Genomic DNA, 20,413 nt, shown 5'->3' with positions numbered 1-20,413 from the left:
CTTCCACCCATCCAGAGAGACTGCCTGGAATGGGTGGTCCTTAGGACCCTGAGGGCAGCCCGGGAAGACTGTGTGTGTGTGTGTGTGTGTGTGTGTGTGTGTGTGTGTGTGTGTGTGTGTATCTGTCTGTAATTCGAAGGTGGGCAGCGCCAGCCAGCATTGCGCTGCCTGGGGAAACTGATGATAAGCGCCTTAACCCTTTGCGCGACTTACAGCTGCAGAAAAGAAGAAGATCCCTCCTCCTCCTCCTCCTCCTCCTCCTCCTCCTCCTCCTCCTCCTCCTCCTCCTCCTCCTCCTCCTCCTCCTCCTCCTCTACCCTCCCCTTACACCGGCTAGGAAGACCATGTGCTGCCGCTGCTACTGATGCTCCCTCCTCCAGCGACTGGCGGCGAGACTGCCGAGCGTCTTCCCCGCGACAGGTGCTGCTGCCGGCTCTCTTCCGCGGCTGATGCTGGGATGCAGAGCGCTGGGTCTGGGAGGCTGATTCTGCCCTCCATCCTTCCTGAGCGCTGCGAGGGGACCCGGGAGGTGCACGTCCAATGGAGCAAGATTACATCCACATGCACAATGGCTCTCTGCACGGCTGTGGCTTAGGATACGTACCTGTCGTCTACTACAGCTTGCTTCTTTGCCTGGGGCTACCAGGTAAGGCATCACTTGATGGGGGAGAAGAAAAGAGATCGGGGGCGGGGAGCGGGGAGGCTGGTCCAAGCCCCAGGACGCTACCTGGACCACTCTAGAGAGGGAGCGATTCGATGGCAGCCCGTCAAAACTTGGCGCCTGCTCCTCCGTGACCAATGGCTTTCCCCTACCCAACCCCACACCTACTATTGTGAATCTTTAAGGATGTGTGGGGCAGGGGACGGGGAGGTGGTCTGCAAAAAGGTTTTTGGGGGGGAGGGGTCACAGTCTCTGTGCAGAGGACACAGTGGCTGGTTTCCATGAAGAGGGACCCTGTTGGGGCTCAAGTATAGGTGCCGGGGCTGAGGTTTGGGGAGACCCCCAATAAATCCCCACTGGGGAGTCAACAACAGACAAGGTAGGATAGAGTGGGAGAGAAAGAAGAGAGTCGGGGGCTGGTGAGGCGTGTTAACTCTGCAAACTTGGGGTTTAGCAAGTATTATTGGTAAGTGCTTCATCCTGCCTCAGATCAAAAGTTCGTCTGGTCCAGCGTCCTGCTTTGAACAGTGGCCAACCAGATGCCTCTGGGAAGCAGGGCAAAAAAAGAAGCAGCCCTTTCTGTCTGTTAATCCCCCAGCAACTGGTGTTCAGTGATAGACTTCCCCTGAATCTGGAGGTTTTGTTTAGCCACCATCATGACTTATAGCCACCGATAGGCTCGTTACCTCCGTGAATCTGTCTAATCCTACTTTTGTTAAGAACTCCCCGTCCCCATTCAATGCCTTCCAAACCATGTCCCGATAAAAACTAAAGGGGCTTGCAGCACACTTCTATGCAGAGTGATTCGCATAAATCAGTGGGGGCAGATCTCGCCCACAATTACAGCCTGTGCGTGCTTACAGGTTTCCTGGCGTGCTGTTTTTGCCTCCCAACAAATGAGCTGTCCGTGGTGCTGACACAGCAATGACTGCTTTGAGAGAACACTTTTCTGGCTCGCGGTTCAAATGCATCAACTCTGTCTGCCAGAGAAGTGGTTTGACAGTTGTTGGTTGTTGTTGTTTTCTTTAAAAAAAATGCTTGGCAGATGCAAGGGAAATATGGGGTAAGGGGGGAGAGAACAATAATATTGCTCACAATACCTGTGAAAATTAGAAATGCAGACCTCCGAGACAACCTTTGCAGGGTCTCGCCTCATTACTTGTGAACCATTAAGCCAGTTCTTTAGGGAGCGAAGTCTTCTCTGAGCACAACCGCAGGGGCTTTGAAGCCTTAGGAGCCCAAGGTTAAGGTCTTGTATGTGTGAAATTGTAGTGAAATGGCTTGTTATACTGTAATCTGCCCTGTGGTCCTCGAATTAAGGGCAGTATATAAATTTAATAAATAAAATAAATAATAAACAGCAAGAAGGGAATATATATATATATATATATACAGGGTGCTTTTAAGTTTTGGCGGAGGAACTTCCTCTCTACTGAATAACCACACCCAGCTTCCTCCCTGGCCAATTGCACTTAGAGGTTTTCATTTCTTAAGTAAACCAAGGGGATTAATGCTCTAGAGAGAATTAGCCTTGTTAGGACAGAGGTATTCAGTGTGAAAAATGAGCCGCTACAGAGAACTGGCAAAACATTTCACCCACATCACTCAGCAAGCTCCTTTGCTACATTTTTTTTTAAAATCCTGCACTTCACTCAGGGAGCACGGGATGGAATTGATAACCTTCCCCCTTTTCATTCTCACAACAACCCTGTGAGGTAGGTTAAAAGTGAAGAGTGGCCGGCCCAAGGTCACTCAGTGTGTTTTGTTGCAGAGGGGAGATTAGAGCCCAAGGCTGCAATCCTATACACACACTTTCCTGGGAGGTAAGTCCTATTCAACTCAATGGGCTTTACTTCTCAGTCAGACATGGATAGAATTCCACTTCCAAGCCTCTTCAGGGCAACTCCAGCCCTTTAGCCACTACTCTATGCTGCCTCTCCACTCAGATTGTGGACAAAATAGGATTAGAGCTTCAGAAAAACCACATCATCCAATTGCCACCCCTGTGGATTTTATAACCAGATCATTTTAATAAGATCTGGTGGTCTGCTTTAAAAAAAACAACAACCCACAATGCTGGTAAAAAGTGCAATTCAACAGCAACAGAAGCTAAAATTCAGGCAGTTACCCTGCATAAACCAGCTTCAGAGTTATAACTCGACCAGTAAACTTCCAGACTTTTTGTGGGGGTTGCAAAATGCAGAATGTCTTCCTTTTGAAAGGAAAAAAAATAGTGATTCCTTAAAATCACTACATGGGTAAAGGTAAAGGGACCCCTGACCGTTAGGTCCAGTCGTGAACGACTCTGGGGATGCAGTGCTCATCTCGCTTTACTGGCCAAGGGAGCCAGCGTACAGCTTCTGGGTCATGTAGCCAGCATGACTAAGCCGCTTCTGGAAAACCAGAGCAGCACACGGAAACGCCGCTTACCTTCCCGCCGGAGTGGTACCTATTTATCTACTTGCACTTTGACGTGCTTTTGAACTGCTGGGTTGGCAGGAGCTGGGACCGAACAACAGGTGCTCACCCCGTCGCAGGGATTCGAACCGCAGACCTTCTGATCGGCAAGCCCTAGGCTCAGTGGTTTAGACCACAGCGCCACGCGTGTCCCTTAAAAAATCACTGCATACCTGCTGTGAAAGAGCTTCCCATATGGGAGATGTCCTTTTCTTTTTCTATGTACATCATACATTCCCTCCCAAGCCTGTCATCCAGTTCAATTACAGTAAGTACCATTAACAGTGCAATCCTATATACATGATAGCTTAGTCGGTTGAGCATGGGACTCATAATCTAAGGCTTGTGGGTTCGAGCCCCATATTGGGCAAAAGAGTCCTGCATTTCAGGAGGCTGAACCAGATGTTTCGACTACGATTCTATGATTCTATGCCCAGTCCAACTGAGTTCAATGAAGCTTACTCTCAGGTAAAGAGATATAGGATTGCAGCCTAAATGGGTTGTTCTGGTTTTTGCTTTTGCTTTTGCTTTTTAATAAGACTTCTTAACCATTCTTCACCATAAAATCCCAGAGCGGCTTACAACAATGAAGCAATACACAGTTATAAAAACAGACAAAACCATTATGATGATAAAGGAGGCAAAAGTTTTCCAAATGGAACAGGGTGGTATGAATTTGACAAGACAAGTGGGAACCCACAAAACAAAACACGTTGACTGTCAGAGGCTACGCTAAGGAGGTGTGTGTTGGGAAAGCTGTACAATGCATGACACCTCCATGAGGAGGGAGTTCCACAGTATAGGAGCTGCCACAGAAAATGTCCTCTCCTAGACCACCCTTCCCTACAATACTGAGGGTGGCAGAACTACCAAAAGAGACTCCCTATTAAGACCTGAGAAAATTAGAAGGGGTGAAAATGGCTTTTCAGGTATTTGGGACCTAACCTTTTGAAAGCTTTGTGGGATTGTAGTGGGATTATGAGGTTCCTACTTTAGAGTAGACACACCAGACAACAGCTGGATCCTTTTGAGCTGGGTCTGTCAAGTGGGGAATGGGGGAGAATTTTGTTTGTTTGTTTGTTTGTTTGTTTGTTTGTTATTGGATTGACATACTGCCTTCCGGCCAAAGCACCCAAGGTGGTTTGCAGCTTGAACATGAGAGCAAATACCTGACTGACAGAAGCCTCTCATTCCAAGAGGGAGATGGTGGGGGGGGTGCTTCCTGGCCCGGTGTTCCTTGCTTCTGCCTTCTCTCAGGGTATGCAGCCCCCAGGGAAGGTAGGATAGGAAAGAGCTTACCATATTTAAAGGCTAACCTCCCAAACTCACACGTTCTGAAACAGTGAAAGAACCTAAACGCAGCCATCCTTAGAAACCCATTCTTCTCCGAATTTTGCAGCGCAGTTCTCCTGCCAAGGAATGCGTACAAAAATGCATCCACTGAGATGAAGTATCCAACTTTCAACATAGTCGTGAAAATAACATGCAAAAATGTGTTAAACGGCATAGCTTAAAATGCATATATTAGGCAAAAAGCCATACTGAAATGCTGATAAATTTTCACGAGGACTTTCTCCCACCCCCGAGGGGATTCAGAGAATGATGTGGAACTCAGCTAATATTTGTGATTCTAAGCTGTTTTAAACTACTTTTAATGTTGTGTTTCGATGTTGTAACCCACCCTGGGACCTTGGAGTGAAGGGTGGCAAAATGATGATGATGATGATGATGATGATGATGATGTTAAGATTGAGGAAATGAGGTTCTGAGAGAAACAAGGAAAGACAGCTTCACCCATTCTCAAGTGACAGGCATGTTTTCATAGCAATACAGCTGCCTTATATTGAGTCAGAAGACAATTTCATCTAGCTAACTACAGGCTACACTGACTGGCAGGGTTTCAGCAGCGGAAACTCCCAGCCCCTCCATGGAGGTGGTGGGGATTGAACCTAAGACCTTCTGCATGCCAAGCAGATGCTCCACCGCTGAGCTACACCCTTCCCTGGTGACCACAGAATGCTGACTATTTGGGGTGCAGGTGAAAAAAAAATGGGCAGGAAAAGGGAGTATTGTGGGAGGGAGCACGGCTGCCTGGCTCGAGCAATGGCCAGGAGCACTCCAAGCTGCAACATTTTGTTGCAGGTTCTACTAGTCAGGTTGGGTCAAGACCCGATCCAAGGTGGGTCACGACATGAGCACAACCACCATGCAAATATATGGTAAAAGATTAAGAAATTGGTCCCCAAAGGTATGTTTGGGTTAAAGATAATTCCTGGGTCTGAAAAGGTTGGAGATACCCGGTCTAGAGATACCCAGTGGAAGGGAGGTGAACTGTGTGACCTTGGCAAAGGAACAAACAGGAGGGGAATTGTTAACTGAGGGTTTTTTTTGGGAGGGGGGGATTCCTAGCAATGGACCACATCAGCCAGTAGACAAACACCAGAGCGCTTGCACACAGGCACACGAACATTTGCTTCCACTGCAACTGAAGCAGACTAGACAGCCAGCCTTAGCAGCTAGACCAAGTCCTGGAGATTTTGAGGAGGCTTAATTATCAACTCCCTCTCAGAAATGATATATACCCTCTAAAGTGCCTCCCCCTCCACAGACACACATACAGGACCATTAAATCCAGAGATTACAATTAGCTAGCTGCACTGCTGTTGGGTTTTCAAGATCATCAAGGTGACCTCTTGTTCTCCGCCTGTTTTGTGGATCTGGAGAAGATTTCATTATGTCAAGCGCAGCCAAGCCTTCCAGAATAGCTAAATGGTGTGTTTTTGAAACACCATTCATTATAGAAAGAAAATCTGCTGCATATTGATCTGGCTGGGCAAGCAAGGCTTTGGAAGCGCCGTGTCATTTGCATCATCTTTATTTGTCAATGATTAATAGATAAAGATATAAAGGATATGCTCGCCCTTGCCTAATAGCATATCATTGAAATGCAAGGATGGAGGCTCTGCTTACTGACTTACAAATCCTTCGCTCAATGTGGAAGCGCTGCTGTTGCAAACAATACTTTATTGGCTCTTAAGCTGCAATTGCTCATTTTGGAAGCCGGCATTGCAAATTCTGCATTGCTGGGTAGTTAATCATGCCGTTGTTACTCTGCGTATATACACTGAAATATTAAGTATGCCCCCTCTCCCTCTCTCCCTCCCTCCCTCTCTCCCTCTCTCTCTACACCTCCCTCCTTTCCCATCTGGAATTGTATGCCAAGAATGCAGATGAAATGTTCCTAGAGGGGGAGAGGAAAACAGAGTGGATACGTCCACCCAGCAGGTTCGCTCTGGCTAAAATCGAGCATCTTTTTTCCTCAGTATCTGAGGATGGGGGCAGGGAAGGGGAACCTCCTACCAAAGGGGAGGGTTGGGTCTGCCTCTTGGGTCTCCTCTCACACAGGAGCCAGGATAGCTGTTGACAGAATTGATCGAGTCCACCTTAAGAAGCTGAGTGCAGAAAGTTAATAGAAAGCAATCAGACACCACCTGTATCTTCCTGAAAGGAGCTGAATGACAAGGAACATAGGAAACCCGCCTTATATTGAGGCTGGCCATTGTGTCTATCTACCATGGCAGTGGTGGCTGGTGCCCATTGGGGCTGGCAGGGCGAAAGCCAGGGAGCCCAAACAGGAGGGGGAGCCAGAGCCAATGATAGATTGAGCCAGCAAATTCTAGGGTTATCCTCATCCTCCTCTCTGCTGTACTCTGCAGCAGAAAAACCAAGACTAAGGAGGCGGAAGCTGACAGCCCCAACTACCCGCTGGAATGGTTGCAGGTAAGAAGGCAGACAAGTCAGAGCTGGCTGGGGTTTGTAGGGCAGTTCCATGTTTTCCCTAATGGACCAGTCTGTACTGCAGCTCTACACTGATCAGCAGGGTTTCATGCAAAAGACATCCCTGGACATGCCAGGGATTAAACATGGGACCTTCAGCATACAGGCCTCCCACTCTTGAGAGGCTTGGGGGAAATCGCTGAAGAATTCCCCCTTGGTTTCTTTCCACTGCAAATATCGGATAGGTAGTTCTTCTGAAGGAACAGCAGCTGTATTGTGGCTTAAGCTCTCATGGGCTAGAGTCAGAAGGGGTGTGCAAATATCTCTGTGTGTGATACACCTATACAGACAAACACGCATGCTCCCTCTCCTTGGACAACATTGGTGGCCTGTCTTTCTGCAGAGGCTGAATGAATTCAATTAGGAGCGAGGGCACTGCTAACGAAGTGATCAAAAGAGACCACAAGGATCCCACGCACGGCAACGGCGCATGCACTTCCAAAGCCTCAATTCGGGAATGTCATCTGAGGACAGGATTTCCATTGCTAGCTTCCACAGCTGTACATGTACTGTACAGTATGCTGAGCATGGAAGAAATGTGGGGATTTCATTTCAGGCTTGCGATAAGACAAGGACAGCTTGAGCCGCTGAGTTATTGGCAGGGAGGGTTTGTGCAGATGTGCTGGGGAACAGGACATTTATCTAAGGCAGGGGTGGGCAGATGGTAGATCTGGTCTGGCTAGTAAATTGCTGGGTGATCTGCATCAGCGAAAGGTTTCTGGCTTCCAGTCACACACAGCAACAACCAAAGCCTCTCTCCACCACCCCTAAATTAGGCAGCTGGAAATCTCGGACGTAGATTTCAATGTGCATTTGGAGGTTATCTCACTGTATGAAAGGGGCCGTAGCTCAGCGGTAGAACATCTCACATGCATGCCAAAAGCCACAAACTCAATCCCTTGCATCTCCAAGTAAGACAAATAAAGAGAGGTTAGACAAATATATGGAGGACAATGGCTACTAGCCATGATGACGACTATGTTCTGCCTCCACAGTGAGAGGCAGTAATGCTTCTCAATGCCAGTTGCTAGAAACTGCAAGAAAGGAGAGAGTTCATGTGCTCAGGTCCTGCTTGTGGGTTTACCCCAGGCATGTGGTTGGCTCCTGTGAGAACAGGATGCTGGACTGAATGGGCCATTAGCCAGATCCATTAGGGATCTTCTTTTGTTTTTAAGAATCTACAGCTCCCAGAATTCCTTGGAGGACTCCATGGCTGTTTAAAGTGGTGCCGTCATGCTTTAAATGTATGGTGTGAATGCGTTGGTATATAAGCATTTGGATAATGAGTTCACCATCAGTATATAGGAGATGAAAGAGGGAGAATGATAATGTTTCTCTCTGTCTGCTTTCTCTATATGGCAGCTAGAATGGAGGTCAGTGATGGGGAAAGCTTTGCCTGGTGAATTTCTGCCTGCCAGAGAAGAGCCGAAGCCTTGGGTTGCAGGACTGACAGATATCGAAGAGCAATTTATTATTCCTTCACATCAACCAGGGCTCGTGAAAATTGTGCCAAATGATAATGCTCTGAGGCTCAGAAAGAGGGACAAATGACGGCTTATGTGGTTAAAAAGTGAGATAGTGTCTATTTTTGTTGCAAGGGTAAAAGATCCATAAAAATGGCTCAGAGGGAGGTTAAAAAAGTAGCAGGTGGTAGGAAGGAGTATGCATTAAAGACACTTAGCCCTGGTCAATACCATGAGTCTGGCAAGAGTGTCTGCTAAGCTGCCACTGTTTTAAAATACAATTTCCATGGGATGGAAGAGCTGTGGTGGCAGATGTTGTTTAATTTCAGGCAGCAGGGAAACAGCAGCGCATTGGGCACAACTTGGAAGCAAGCCTGTGGTCTCGAGCTTTGAGTTTCTGCAAGGAAGCGCCGGCTGATTGTTTTGCTAAGCCAAGGTCAGAGCAGTGATCGCCAGCTGCTGAAATGAGCAAGGCACACGATGTTGGAAGTACAGCCATTTTGCACAGTAATAACAACCTCGAAGGAGTCTTATGCCCAACAGGCATGCCTGGGTTCCTCACACTGCATGGTATCGGCACATGGATGGACAGAATGTGCTCGTCGGAAGGAATCTCCACGAGGATCGTTCAGATGATATGGGTTTGTTCCACCTGGAGAAGAGAAGGCTTAAGAGGAGACACACCAGGTGCCTTCAAATATCTGCAAGACTGTCACGTGAAGGAAGCAGACTTCTTCTCCATGCACCTCTGTGTTGCTCAGAGTGCAAGATTAGAGCCAATAGGTGGAGACTGCAAGGAGAAGATTTTGGCTAAACGTTAGTAGGAGGTTCCTAATTGTAAGAGCTGTTCAACAGTGGTATGGACTGCCTAAGGAGGGGGTGGGCTCTTCTTTGCGAGAGGTATTTAAGCAGAGATGGGGCAGCTTCTGGGATGCTGTTGTTCCAACATCCCTGCGTTGAACAGGTAGTTGATCTCGACCCTTTGGCCTGCCAGACATCCTTTGTCTGCCGTTTACATAATCTGGACACTGGCCATGTTGGTTGCTGGAGGGCCACAGTTTTCCCATCCCTGGACTAGGTAAGAACATTAGAAGAGCCTAATGGATCAGGCCAAAGGTCCACAGAGTCCAGCATTGTGTTCTCATAGTGTCTATGGAAAGCTCACAAGTAGGATCTGAGCGCAGTAGCACATATGGAGATGCAGGGTTTGCTGTCCCTGGGAATTTCAATGGTCTTCACTGGGTTGTTTTAGAATTTTCCTACTTTAAGCATTTACCTCCTTGAAATAAAATTGCATGTCTGCAAAAAGTGAGGTTCCCCCAAATCAGTTCATCCCTGCCTCGTGTGCTTTAGTGACCTTTAGCTTCCATGCCTGGGTATTGGAAACAGAAGGAATGGTAAGCAGCATAGCTGATTTTTTTTTTTTTTGCCCTTTTGCAGGTCTATCTGATTAACAGAACCTACATAGATTGCACACACACATACCCAATGTTCTAAAAGGCATTGTTTGGTGCAAGGTTTTGCTGCAAACAATGATGGATTGTGGTCCAACTTGGGAAAGGAAAGATGACCTTGGGGCTTGGATCAGGGATGGAGGACAGGTTGGATGAGTCAGTTGCTTAGCAGCCAACTTTTTCCTTCCCTTACCTCAGGCACTGTTATATATCCGCATGGCAAGCACATCATTTAACAACAAAAGCGCTGGGTAATTTCTCCCCCTTTGTACGAGATGCTCAAGCTGCAACAGAGAACAAAGCCAGGACTCCGCTAGATCAGTGCTTCTCAAACTATCTGAGGGCAACAACAAAAAATTACCGGTGTGCTAGGGGCCAGTGCCACATTTGGTCCCTGAATTGTCCCACCCAAACTGGGCTGTGGTGGAGTCGCTGCAGACTAGCACCCAATGGCCTGTGGACCAGCATTGGTCTGCAGGCCAGCACCTTGAGTATCACAGCTCTAGATGGCCTGCTTTTTGAGCATTCATCCTGATTTGCTTGCACAAAACTTCCAGGGAGGTGAGGGCAGAGGAGAAATTCAGTTCAGTTCACCTTTATTTTTATTTTTTTAAAATATATTTTTATTAATTTTCCAATTAAAACCAATTATATCACATTCATTATTTCAAATTATACACATATATATCAATCAAACCGAATGTTATGCCAAATCATCTAGAAAAATTTTTTGGGTTCCCATGCTTCAAGAAATTGGGGATTCCTCGCAACCGTCCACTGCCGTCTTTTTTCTAAAGTTCAAATCGTCTCTCCGAGTTCATAATAATCCAGATCTTTCCCTTACAGTCACATAGATGTTTTCCTCTTTCAACCGATTATTTCCCAGCTGCTGAGATAAATGTCAAACAAAGTTTCACAAATGTTCTTTCTCCTGTGTGAGTTAATCAGTCCAGCCTCCCCATAAATCTTCTTGGTCTGGAGCGTCCCTATTGCGTCGACTCTCAACACGAAGCAGCACCATCTTAAAAAAACTCAAATCACTTTCGTTTTCTCTCATAGATTAACGATCTTTATAAAATTTACAGCTTTTCCAGGCAGAAGAACCAGACCTCACACCATGCATAGACTCTTGGTAAATTAATGGATCTCCTTGCCCTATAGCTGAACTTAGCTTCAGGTCACTGCTCCAATTCAAAGTGCGTCACAACTCATAAATCCTCCGAACGCGTCCAGGCACTCCTCCCATCCAACTAGAGGGGGGCTTTTCTCGTCAGCAACTCCTCATCTTCAAAAAATATACTCAATAACAACAGTTTATAAAGTTCAACTCACACAGTCTTTTGCTTCTCTTTCACTCCAAACAAGCCAGGACATCACGTCTGGGAAGGTACGAAGTAACTCATATGAAAAAAAATAAAAAAGAAAGACTCGCTTCCCTTATCTCTCCGTCCCCATCAATCCTTCTTCCAGATGAAATACAGCCTTTAACTCCTCACCCTCAGCAGCATAGATTTCTCGGCAGTAAACGGCGCTTCTGCCCCTCCTTCTGAAGTATGTCCATAGATTTAAGCCTAATTATCTTCTTTAATCATGGAAATCCCCGCCATGCAGATTAGCGTCCGGGAGTCCTGGCCCTCGTAAGTGCTTCAGCCCAAGCTCCCCCCACTCCATAAACAGTCGGAGTGGGTCTGGGGGCATCGCGGGCCAGCGGCCCCTCTCCGTAACCCCCGGAGAGGGTAGGGGGTTGCCATTTACTCCCCTAGCAACCGCCAAATTCCTTACGAAGGTCAGAGGGATGGAAAACAGGTCCGCCATTCCTGCAGGCGGAAACCGGAACCCAGTTCAGTTCACCTTTAAAGGTGAACTTTCCTAACTTGCTCTGGCAATATGTAAACTCAAAACACCCCAGTCCTCCAGAATTCACACTTCTTGGGATTTTGCAATGCAAATCTCCCACTGAGTTGTCAAAAATTGCATATGCTTGGGCAACATATGCATATATATGCTTATACTGTATTCACTTTAAAAATGCAATATATTAGGGGAAATTGCTTTGCAAACGTATGTATCAATTAGGCAAAATTACATACAAAATTGTGTATATGAGGAGAAATATTTGCTTTAAATGCTGATGAATTTTCATGGGGGCTTGCTTTTTTAAAGAAACAAATGCAAACTGATGTGGAAGAGCTGGATTTAATATTGGGGAAATGTAGTAGCAGTGATTTTACTTGTTTAGCTATAAGGCATAGCAACAATAACAACCATACAGAATTGAACCACAAATCTGGCTCTTAATTTCCTGACTGCCAACATAAACGGAGAAACACACCAAGTAACATGGTTTTACTTGTCTTACAGCAAAAGAACAAAAAAAAACCCACATGAACTCACTTGGTGTAACACAATTCTTATTGTGGCTATACTCAGACAGATATATTTTTTTCATGGCGAGCTTTAGAAAAAGAACACTGGGTAATATACTCCTCTATTGCTGCTTTGCAGAACACAGAGTAATTTTTTATAGCAGCCATCAAGAAAGGCAGAGGGCATAATACTAGGGCTTTGTTCTGTGAAAGCAATTCTACATGAAACCCTAGCAATTAACTTCAGATAGCTGCCCTGATGGTCTGTCTAAATACATGGATACATTAGGAAAATGAGAAACTGAGAGAAACCAAAACTGACACATTGCTCCACCCAACCACTGTTGAACAGGTGGGTCTTACCACCAGAAAGCTCTTCCTAACATTTAGTTGGAATTTCCTTTCTTGTCCTTCGGAGCCATTGGTTCAGGTCCTACCCTCCAGAGCAGCAGAAAACAAACTTGCTCTATCTTCCATGTGACAACCTTTTAGATATTTGAAGACAGCTATCATATCTCCTCCCAGTTCATAGCTGCCAAGTTTTCCCTTTTCTCGCGAGGAAGCCTATTCAGCATTAGGGAAAATCCCTTTAAAAAAGGGATAACTTGGCAGCTATGTCCCAGTTCCCCTCTTTTCCAGGCTAAACATACCCAACTCCTTCAACCATTCCTCATAAGGCTTGGTTTCCAGACCCTTGATCATATTCTTCGCCCTCCTCTGCAGACGTTCCAGCTTGTCAACATCCTCCTTAAACTGTGATGACCTCTGTAGACTATATCTTTTATTGAAAAGATGTGTGTGTGTGTGTATATATATATATATATATATATATATATATATATATACACATACATACACATCCTTTATTGAAAATACATTCTGATTTGTTTGTGGGGCATATATACATCTTCCTGTTCATCAGTCTTTCACCCCACACTTCTCAACGCATTTCCCTATCTGCAAAAAGGTCCACTGGCTTGCTTCTCAAAGGGGATTTGTTGTGCTAGGGTGGCAATACCGGTTTGACCCACTTTAATTGCACAGACCTAACTTTCCAGTATGCACTTGAATTCCTCTTGCAAAATACCGACGGTCTTCAGGCGCTCTTCTTCTTCACTCAGACAATAGGAAACAGACAGCTCTTGTTCATCTCAGACTTGCCACTTACCATCTGCACATGATTGGTGAGAGAAAGCTGCATCATTTCCATTTGCAGAACAAAAAAAGCAACCAAGGAGTGCTCTCTGTTCCTTTTGATGAGTGGAGGAAACTGCTGGCTATCTGCCAGAGCACCCCTGTGTTCATCCTTATAGGGCATGCATCACACACTCGATTGCAGAGTGAGAACAAGACCAGGCAATAGCTCATACCTGAAACTCATGGTATTTCAAGAGAGTCACACTGACATTTGCCTCTGGTAGGTGGCACCCAAACTGAAAACATGGGCTTACTTTGCTTGGTGAGGATTGATGCCTCAGAAGGGATCGCAAAAGATCACTGGCTTCTTGGGACAACAGGATAAACAGCCATCTTTGCCTAGGGATCTCACTAAATTCATAGGCAAGAATATAAGAGGCTAGGTTAATTGCTCCAGGTTAGAGAAGGAATACAAGAGGCTAGGTTAATTGTTCCAGGTTAGACAAGGAATATAAGAGGCTAGGTTAATTGTTCCAGGTTAGTCAAGGAATATAAGAGGCTAGGTTAATTGTTCCAGGTTAGACAAGGAATATAAGAGGCTAGGTTAATTGTTCCGGGTTAGACAAGGAATATAAGAGGCTAGGTTAATTGTTCCAGGTTAGACAAAGAATATAAGAGGCTAGGTTAATTGTTCCAAGTTGGACAAAGAATATAAGAGGCTAGGTTAATTGTTCCAGGTTAGACAAGGAATACAAGAGGCTAGGTTAATTGTTCCAGGTTAGACAAGGAATATAAGAGGCTAGGTTAATTGTTCCAGGTTAGACAAGGAATATAAGCGGCTAGTTTAATTGTTCCAGGTTAGACAAGGAATATAAGCGGCTAGTTTAATTGTTCCAGGTTAGACAAGGAATATAAGAGGCTAGGTTAATTGTTCCAGGTTAGACAAGGAATATGAGAGGCCAGGTTAATTATTCCAGGTTAGACAAGGAATATAAGAGGCTAGGTTAATTGTTCCAGGTTAGACAATTAGGGTTCACACAACTTTCTTAGATGGAACGTAAGAGGCACTTTTGCCCCAGGTTAGACTATTTTCCCACCTATACCGAAATTGTCTCCTGCAGGTCAGGGTCCGGGTCCAAGTTAGTGGAGTTTGCAACAAGTGTCAGGCAAGTGGCAAGGTCAGAGCAGCCCATGGTCAGGTTTGGCTGAGGCAGGAGATCCAGTATGTAGTATGCCAAGCACAGAGTTGGTATATTAACTTTTTAGTTCTGTATACTGATTTACTTGCTTGCTTTTTGTTGGCTTATTCAATAGGCAAAGAAACCCATGACAAACTACAAAGCCAGCTATATCAGAATCACCAATAAGACACATCTAAAAATGACTATATTGTGACTGTATTTTTTATTATTAAAAAAATGTTTTCTTTTACAGTGTCTGTGGACCTAGATTGAGCTAAAATGGATCTCCAGATCTAAGGCAAAAGAGTTAGTGCAAGAAGCTTATGCCCTGGATTCTAGCGAGCCTTATCTCTCCCCTATCTTAATGACAAGTCTATGGGCTTATTTGTTTTATCTATTTGTTTTATAGATGTTTATCTAGCTTTTCAGCAGACCTTTCTCACCAAGTGGCAAATGTAACACACTTTAATGAAACAAAAAAGCACAGTTTAAAACTTAACACTAACCTTAACAATAACCAACACACACACAAAACACCACAATTCACAGTCATGAGGGGGGGAACCAATTTCAGCAGTGTGGAGGCAGTGTGGTGTAGTGGTTAGAGTGGCAGGCTGGGACCTGGGAGACCAGGGTTCAAAACCCAACTTGGCCATGATGCTCACTGGGTGACCTTGATCTAGTCACTGCCTCTCAGCCTAACTTACATCACTGGGTTGTTGTGGGGGATTAAATGAGGATGGGGAGAAGCATCTGGGCCACCTTGGGTTTGCAGGGAAAGGTGAGCTATTAATGCAACAAATAAATTCCTTCCACTTAAAATCAGTCTACAAAACATCAGTCCAGGGATGAGGCCTGCCTGAGCTCCCTTGGAAGTTGGGATGGGGGAGAAATTTGATTCAGTTTGCTCCCAAAGGTGCATACAATCTCATCTCCCCATGTCTGTTAAGAAACGGGCAGCTACATTTCTGCCTGGTGGTATCTATTAGACCAGGCATCCCCAAACTGCGGCCCTCCAGATGTTTTGGCCTACAACTCCCATGATCCCTAGCTAAGAGGACCAGTGGTCAGGGATGAAGGGAACTGTAGTCCAAAACATCTGGAGGGCCAAAGTTTGGGGGTGTCTGTATTAGACCAAGCAGATCTAATAGCAAAAATGTGTTAGCTTGAGTGTTGAGAGATGGATTATGAGCAGCGATCGAAAGGATTTCCTTTAGCAAAGCGATGGTGCTCAACTACCAAGACATGAAAATTATCTGGCAATCCATTTAAGCACCAAAAACCCATTTTCAAAGCTGAGTAGGAGCCGCTTCTGATGGAACAGAAAAGCACAGTGAGCAAGAAGCTTAATGACGGGCCAGTCATGGAGTCGTAGAATTGGAGAATCGTAAGGGACACCAAGGGTCATGTAGTCCAACCCCTTACAGTGCAGGAATCACAGCTAAAGCATCCTGGGCAGAGGGCCACCCAACCTCTGTTCAAAAACCTCCAATGAAGGAGAGTCCGCCACCTTCTGAGGGAGTACTGTTCCACTGTTGAACAGCTCTGGCCATCAGAAAGTCCTTACTCATGTTTAATTGGAATCTCCTTTCTTGCAAATTGACTCCATTGGTGCGGGTCTTACCCTCTGGAGCAGCAGAAAACAAGATGCATCTTGGGAACTGCTGTGCCAAATTGGGCAACAATATCTCAAGAGGCGTCCAAATGCATAGAGACAGGCAGAGTGATGGACAAACAACTATCCAAAATATATTATGGAAAATATTTCTGGGAAATGAAGCTTAAAACGGCATTTAGAAATCTAAGAGGATGAGCGGTAAATGTCAGGCCATAAGTGGCAAATAATATGCATTCAAGCTTTCACTAGAAGGTGGATATAAGGACATAATTTCTGTTGCTCCCGTCATTTCCCTTGCTTCTTATTCGGAGGAATCCTCCTAATTATTCTTGATTGCCTTTTCAAGGCCAATCAGCACGATCTGGAGTTTAACATTAAATGTGGTGCATTTAGCTCCGCAGAAGTACTAATTGCTGTACACATAGGAAAATGTCAATACTTGGCAGCATGCGCTGTTGGTAAACCAAACCTCTGTGCTTTTGTTCATGCACTAATTAAATGGGCTTCAGCAAGTGTGGGTGGGTAGAGATTTGCATGAGGCTGAGCCAGCAGGTTTTGCAGGGAGGGTGGAATTAAATCAGGGCCCAATTAAAGAGCGTGTCCTGGATCCATGAAACACATCTCCTCCTCTTCCAACACTGAGATCAAGAAAGCTGTGGCCCTCCCATTGTTGGACTACAACTCCCATCAGCCCCTGCCAGCATGGGCAGTGATCAAAGATGACGGAGATTGTAGTTCAGCAGCATCTGGAGTGCACCCGTTTCCTCACCTCTGATTTTGATTCCTAGACAAGTCCATGTTTTATTCCAAATTTCTTTATATCATGCCCCATCCCTGAAATTAGAGATGACAACCTCTGCTTGGAAAAGGACCCACAGGCAGGCAGGTGGGGTTTGGGGGGGGGGCAGAACCCCATCAGTTCCATTGGACCAGCCTCCCTTTCTCCTGTAAAGCTAACAAAACTCTCCTCTCTCTCTCCCTCCCTTCAGCTAACATTTTGACCGTCATCATTTTGTCCCAGCTGGTGGCACGCAGGCAGAAGTCCTCCTACAATTACCTTTTGGCTCTGGCAGCCGCTGACTTGCTGGTGCTCTTCTTCATTGTCTTTGTTGACTTTTTATTGGAAGACTTCATCTTGAAAAAGCAAATGCCAGAGGTCCTGGACAAAATCATCGAGGTCTTGGAATTTTCGTCCATCCACACATCCATTTGGATTACTGTGCCACTGACCATTGACCGCTACATTGCTGTCTGCCACCCTCTCAAATATCACACAGTTTCTTACCCAGCCCGCACTCGGAAAGTCATTGTCAGCGTTTATATCATTTGCTTTCTGACCAGCATCCCTTACTACTGGTGGCCCGATATTTGGAAAGAAGACTACACAAGCACACTGGTCCATCACATCCTCATCTGGATCCATTGCTTCACTGTCTACTTGGTGCCCTGCTCCATCTTCTTCATCTTAAATTCCATCATCGTGTGCAAGCTTCGCCAGAAGTGCAATTTCCGCCTGAGAGGCTATTCCACTGGGAAAACCACCGCCATCTTGTTTACCATCACCTCCATTTTCGCCATCCTTTGGGCTCCAAGGATCACCATGATCCTCTATCACCTTTACGTCTCGCCAATACACAACAGCTGGTCGGTCCACATTGTCTCCGATGTTGCCAACATGCTGGCGCTGCTGAACACGGCCATCAATTTTTTCCTGTACTGTTTCATCAGCAAGCGCTTCCGCACAATGGCAGCCACAACGCTCAAGGCTTTCTTTAAGTGCCAGAAGCAACCTGTCCAATTCTACACAAACCATAACTTTTCCATAACCAGCAGTCCCTGGATATCTCCAGCCAACTCCCACTGTATCAAAATGCTGGTTTACCAATACGATAAGAACGGAAAGCCTATAAAGATATCGCCGTGATAGTCACCCAAAAGGTTTCCCAAACGGGGGAAAGTTCTTTTCAAGCGGTTACGTCAATGGGCTGCGACTGGCCGGAGGAGCAATGGTCACTGCTAAGAGTGGCTGTTGGGTTTAATTTCTCTCCCAGAGTCAGGGGAGTTGGCTAGAACTGTTAACAGGAGCCGTTGATATCGGGGAGAACAAAAGAGGCAGCAAAGCAGTTACATCTCCTACAGGGCCTTGAAAAAAGAGGCTCTCTCTGAAGTGGCAGTTAGATGTCCGAGCACTGGTGCCATGCAACATAGTTGGTGATAATAAGCCACTGCGAAGTGTACCTGAATGAACTTATGTTCTAACCAAGCATACACCTGTACTGAACGTTTTCTCTCTATATATACATATATAAATATATATTTGATGGGGTTATTTACATTATCTGCCCTCGCTTGGTTGTTTGTTTGTTTTTTGTTTACAAATTGTCACGGAGTCCTACCACATGGATTGTTCCAATGCTGAAGACAAGAAGCGATCCATTTCCTCCACATTAACTGGAAGAAGCCATCCTGCGGCCCACAAGGCAACATGGGAGCTGTAACTTATTCTTTTCACTACGAGTGCTGTGTTTTGTGGAAGGGTTGAGCACATTGTGCTAAAAGCAGGGAAGGGATTTCTTGAGCAGAGAACAAAAATAACATATTTGAGCATCTTTTTTTTTTAAAAAAAGAACCCTTTTTGGAAATTCCATATTGAAGCTCACTAGGTGCTTTGTTCCCTGGGCGATGCTGAATTATTTTGTGATCTATATGGAGACAATAAATCCACAGAAGCCCGAGGAGACAGCAAGACTTTCTTGAGTAGGCTCCTAATGGTTATTTGTACACATCTGAAAGAGAAAAAACACACATGAATGTATGGAGAATGGGGTGCTTTTTGTTTTTTTTAATGAGCTCCAGAATTAAATCAAAGATCTTTCAAAGTTACCTCTCTTTCCCGCTAAAAGGGGTTTGGAAGGAACATCCGAGAGACCTCATAGCTTAACAGTGACCAAGAATCACATTCTTTTGGCAGTATGGTTAGAACATTTTTAAATAAGCAAGTCCTTCAGAAGCCCAGCTTCAAAAGCATGTGACAAATGACACCAGAGCTTCTGAGACGTTTGGGAAACGGTTGAGGGGAAAGTGTACTTCATGGCTTGCTGCTGAATAACTGCGTTGGTCAGTTAACGCTGGCCGTAAAGTACGAGGAATGTAACTCCTGGTGTGCTAAGCACCATCATAGGTGTGGGATTTCAGCAGACCTGCGCACACTGGACTGCATTGTTTCCTTACAGGTCTCAATCAACTTGTTCATTGCTAGCCCAGTTCTTCTGTCTGTTGCTTTCAGGAACAAGAATATGAACCCCATGACAATGAGTTGTGCAAGTGCATTGCTGGGGCTGTGTAATATGCAGAGACCGCGCTGCCAATCGGCAGCTATAAAGAAAGGATGTATTATTATTATTATTATTATTATTATTATTATTATTATTATTTAATTAATTAACTGAATTTAGGGAAGCTTTTAATATCTGATGAATTATTGTATTTCAATGTTTTGTTGGAAGCCGCCCAGAGTGGCTGGGAAAGCCCAGCCAGATGGGCGGGGTAGAAATAATAAATTATTATTATAATTATGATTATTCAGTACCGCCCTTCATCTGAAGATCTCAGGGTGGTTTTCAATCTAAAAACACAACAATGCATTCACATAATAACAAACATAAACAATAACACAAACACACAAACACACACACACACAGTTTAAAAGGCCATCGATTGTTTAATTAGCCAAAGGCCTGGTCAAAGACGAATGTTCTTGCCTGGCGCCTAAAGATATGTAACGAAGGTGCCAGGCAAACCTCTCTGGGGAGAGCATTACACAAGCGGGGTGTATAGATTTGTGGTGGTGGAAACACATGCAGGTAAACTGTAGCTTGTAATTAAGTGAAGAACCCATTTTCAGGAGAGAACCATGAAAATTTGCACATGCAGTCAAAGTGTAGGATCGGGGCAATTGCCTGATATCTTCATCGGAGACCAAAGGAGAGCGACTCACCTGTGTTTTATGTGGATACTGGGATTCTATATCCCTCAGGGCCTTGAGCCTATATGGAAGTCACAGCTATGATCAGGTCTAGCCCATGATTTGGGGACCCCTGGGCAAGTTGGGCCATCCTATTTTAATGCTACTATGGCTTCTTAACCACAGGGTTGGCACCTTACTTGCCACCATTCCCCATGGCAAGGGGGTGCCCTTCAGATGTTGTTGAACCAGAACTCCCACCAGGTGCAGACAGC

General features: G+C 45.3%; 1 protein-coding gene across 1 annotated transcript; it reads left to right on the top strand.

Annotated features, from left to right (window-relative positions):
* The first annotated feature begins 540 nt into the window (after positions 1 to 540).
* On the top strand, positions 541 to 18,098 carry GPR139 (G protein-coupled receptor 139). The gene is made up of 2 exons (XM_035132234.3): positions 541 to 646; positions 17,164 to 18,098. The coding sequence occupies exons 1-2, from the start codon at positions 541 to 543 to the stop codon at positions 18,096 to 18,098; spliced, it is 1,041 nt and encodes a 346-aa protein (XP_034988125.1).
* The last annotated feature ends 2,315 nt before the right edge of the window (positions 18,099 to 20,413 follow it).

Source organism: Zootoca vivipara, chromosome 13 (genome assembly GCF_965207765.1).
Source record: "Zootoca vivipara chromosome 13, rZooViv2.hap1.1, whole genome shotgun sequence".
NCBI classification, from domain to species: Eukaryota; Metazoa; Chordata; class Lepidosauria; order Squamata; family Lacertidae; genus Zootoca; species Zootoca vivipara.
Note: the sequence above shows the minus strand (reverse complement) of the source record. Positions and strands in the feature narration are given on the sequence as shown.

Bases quoted from the DNA above. Each gene is read 5' to 3' on its own strand.
- GPR139 (XM_035132234.3), top strand. From the start codon at position 541: ATGGAGCAAGATTACATCCACATGCACAATGGCTCTCTGCACGGCTGT. The intron at 647-17,163 runs GTAAGGCATCAC...CCCTCCCTTCAG, and splicing joins TCTTTGCCTGGGGCTACCAG to CTAACATTTTGACCGTCATC.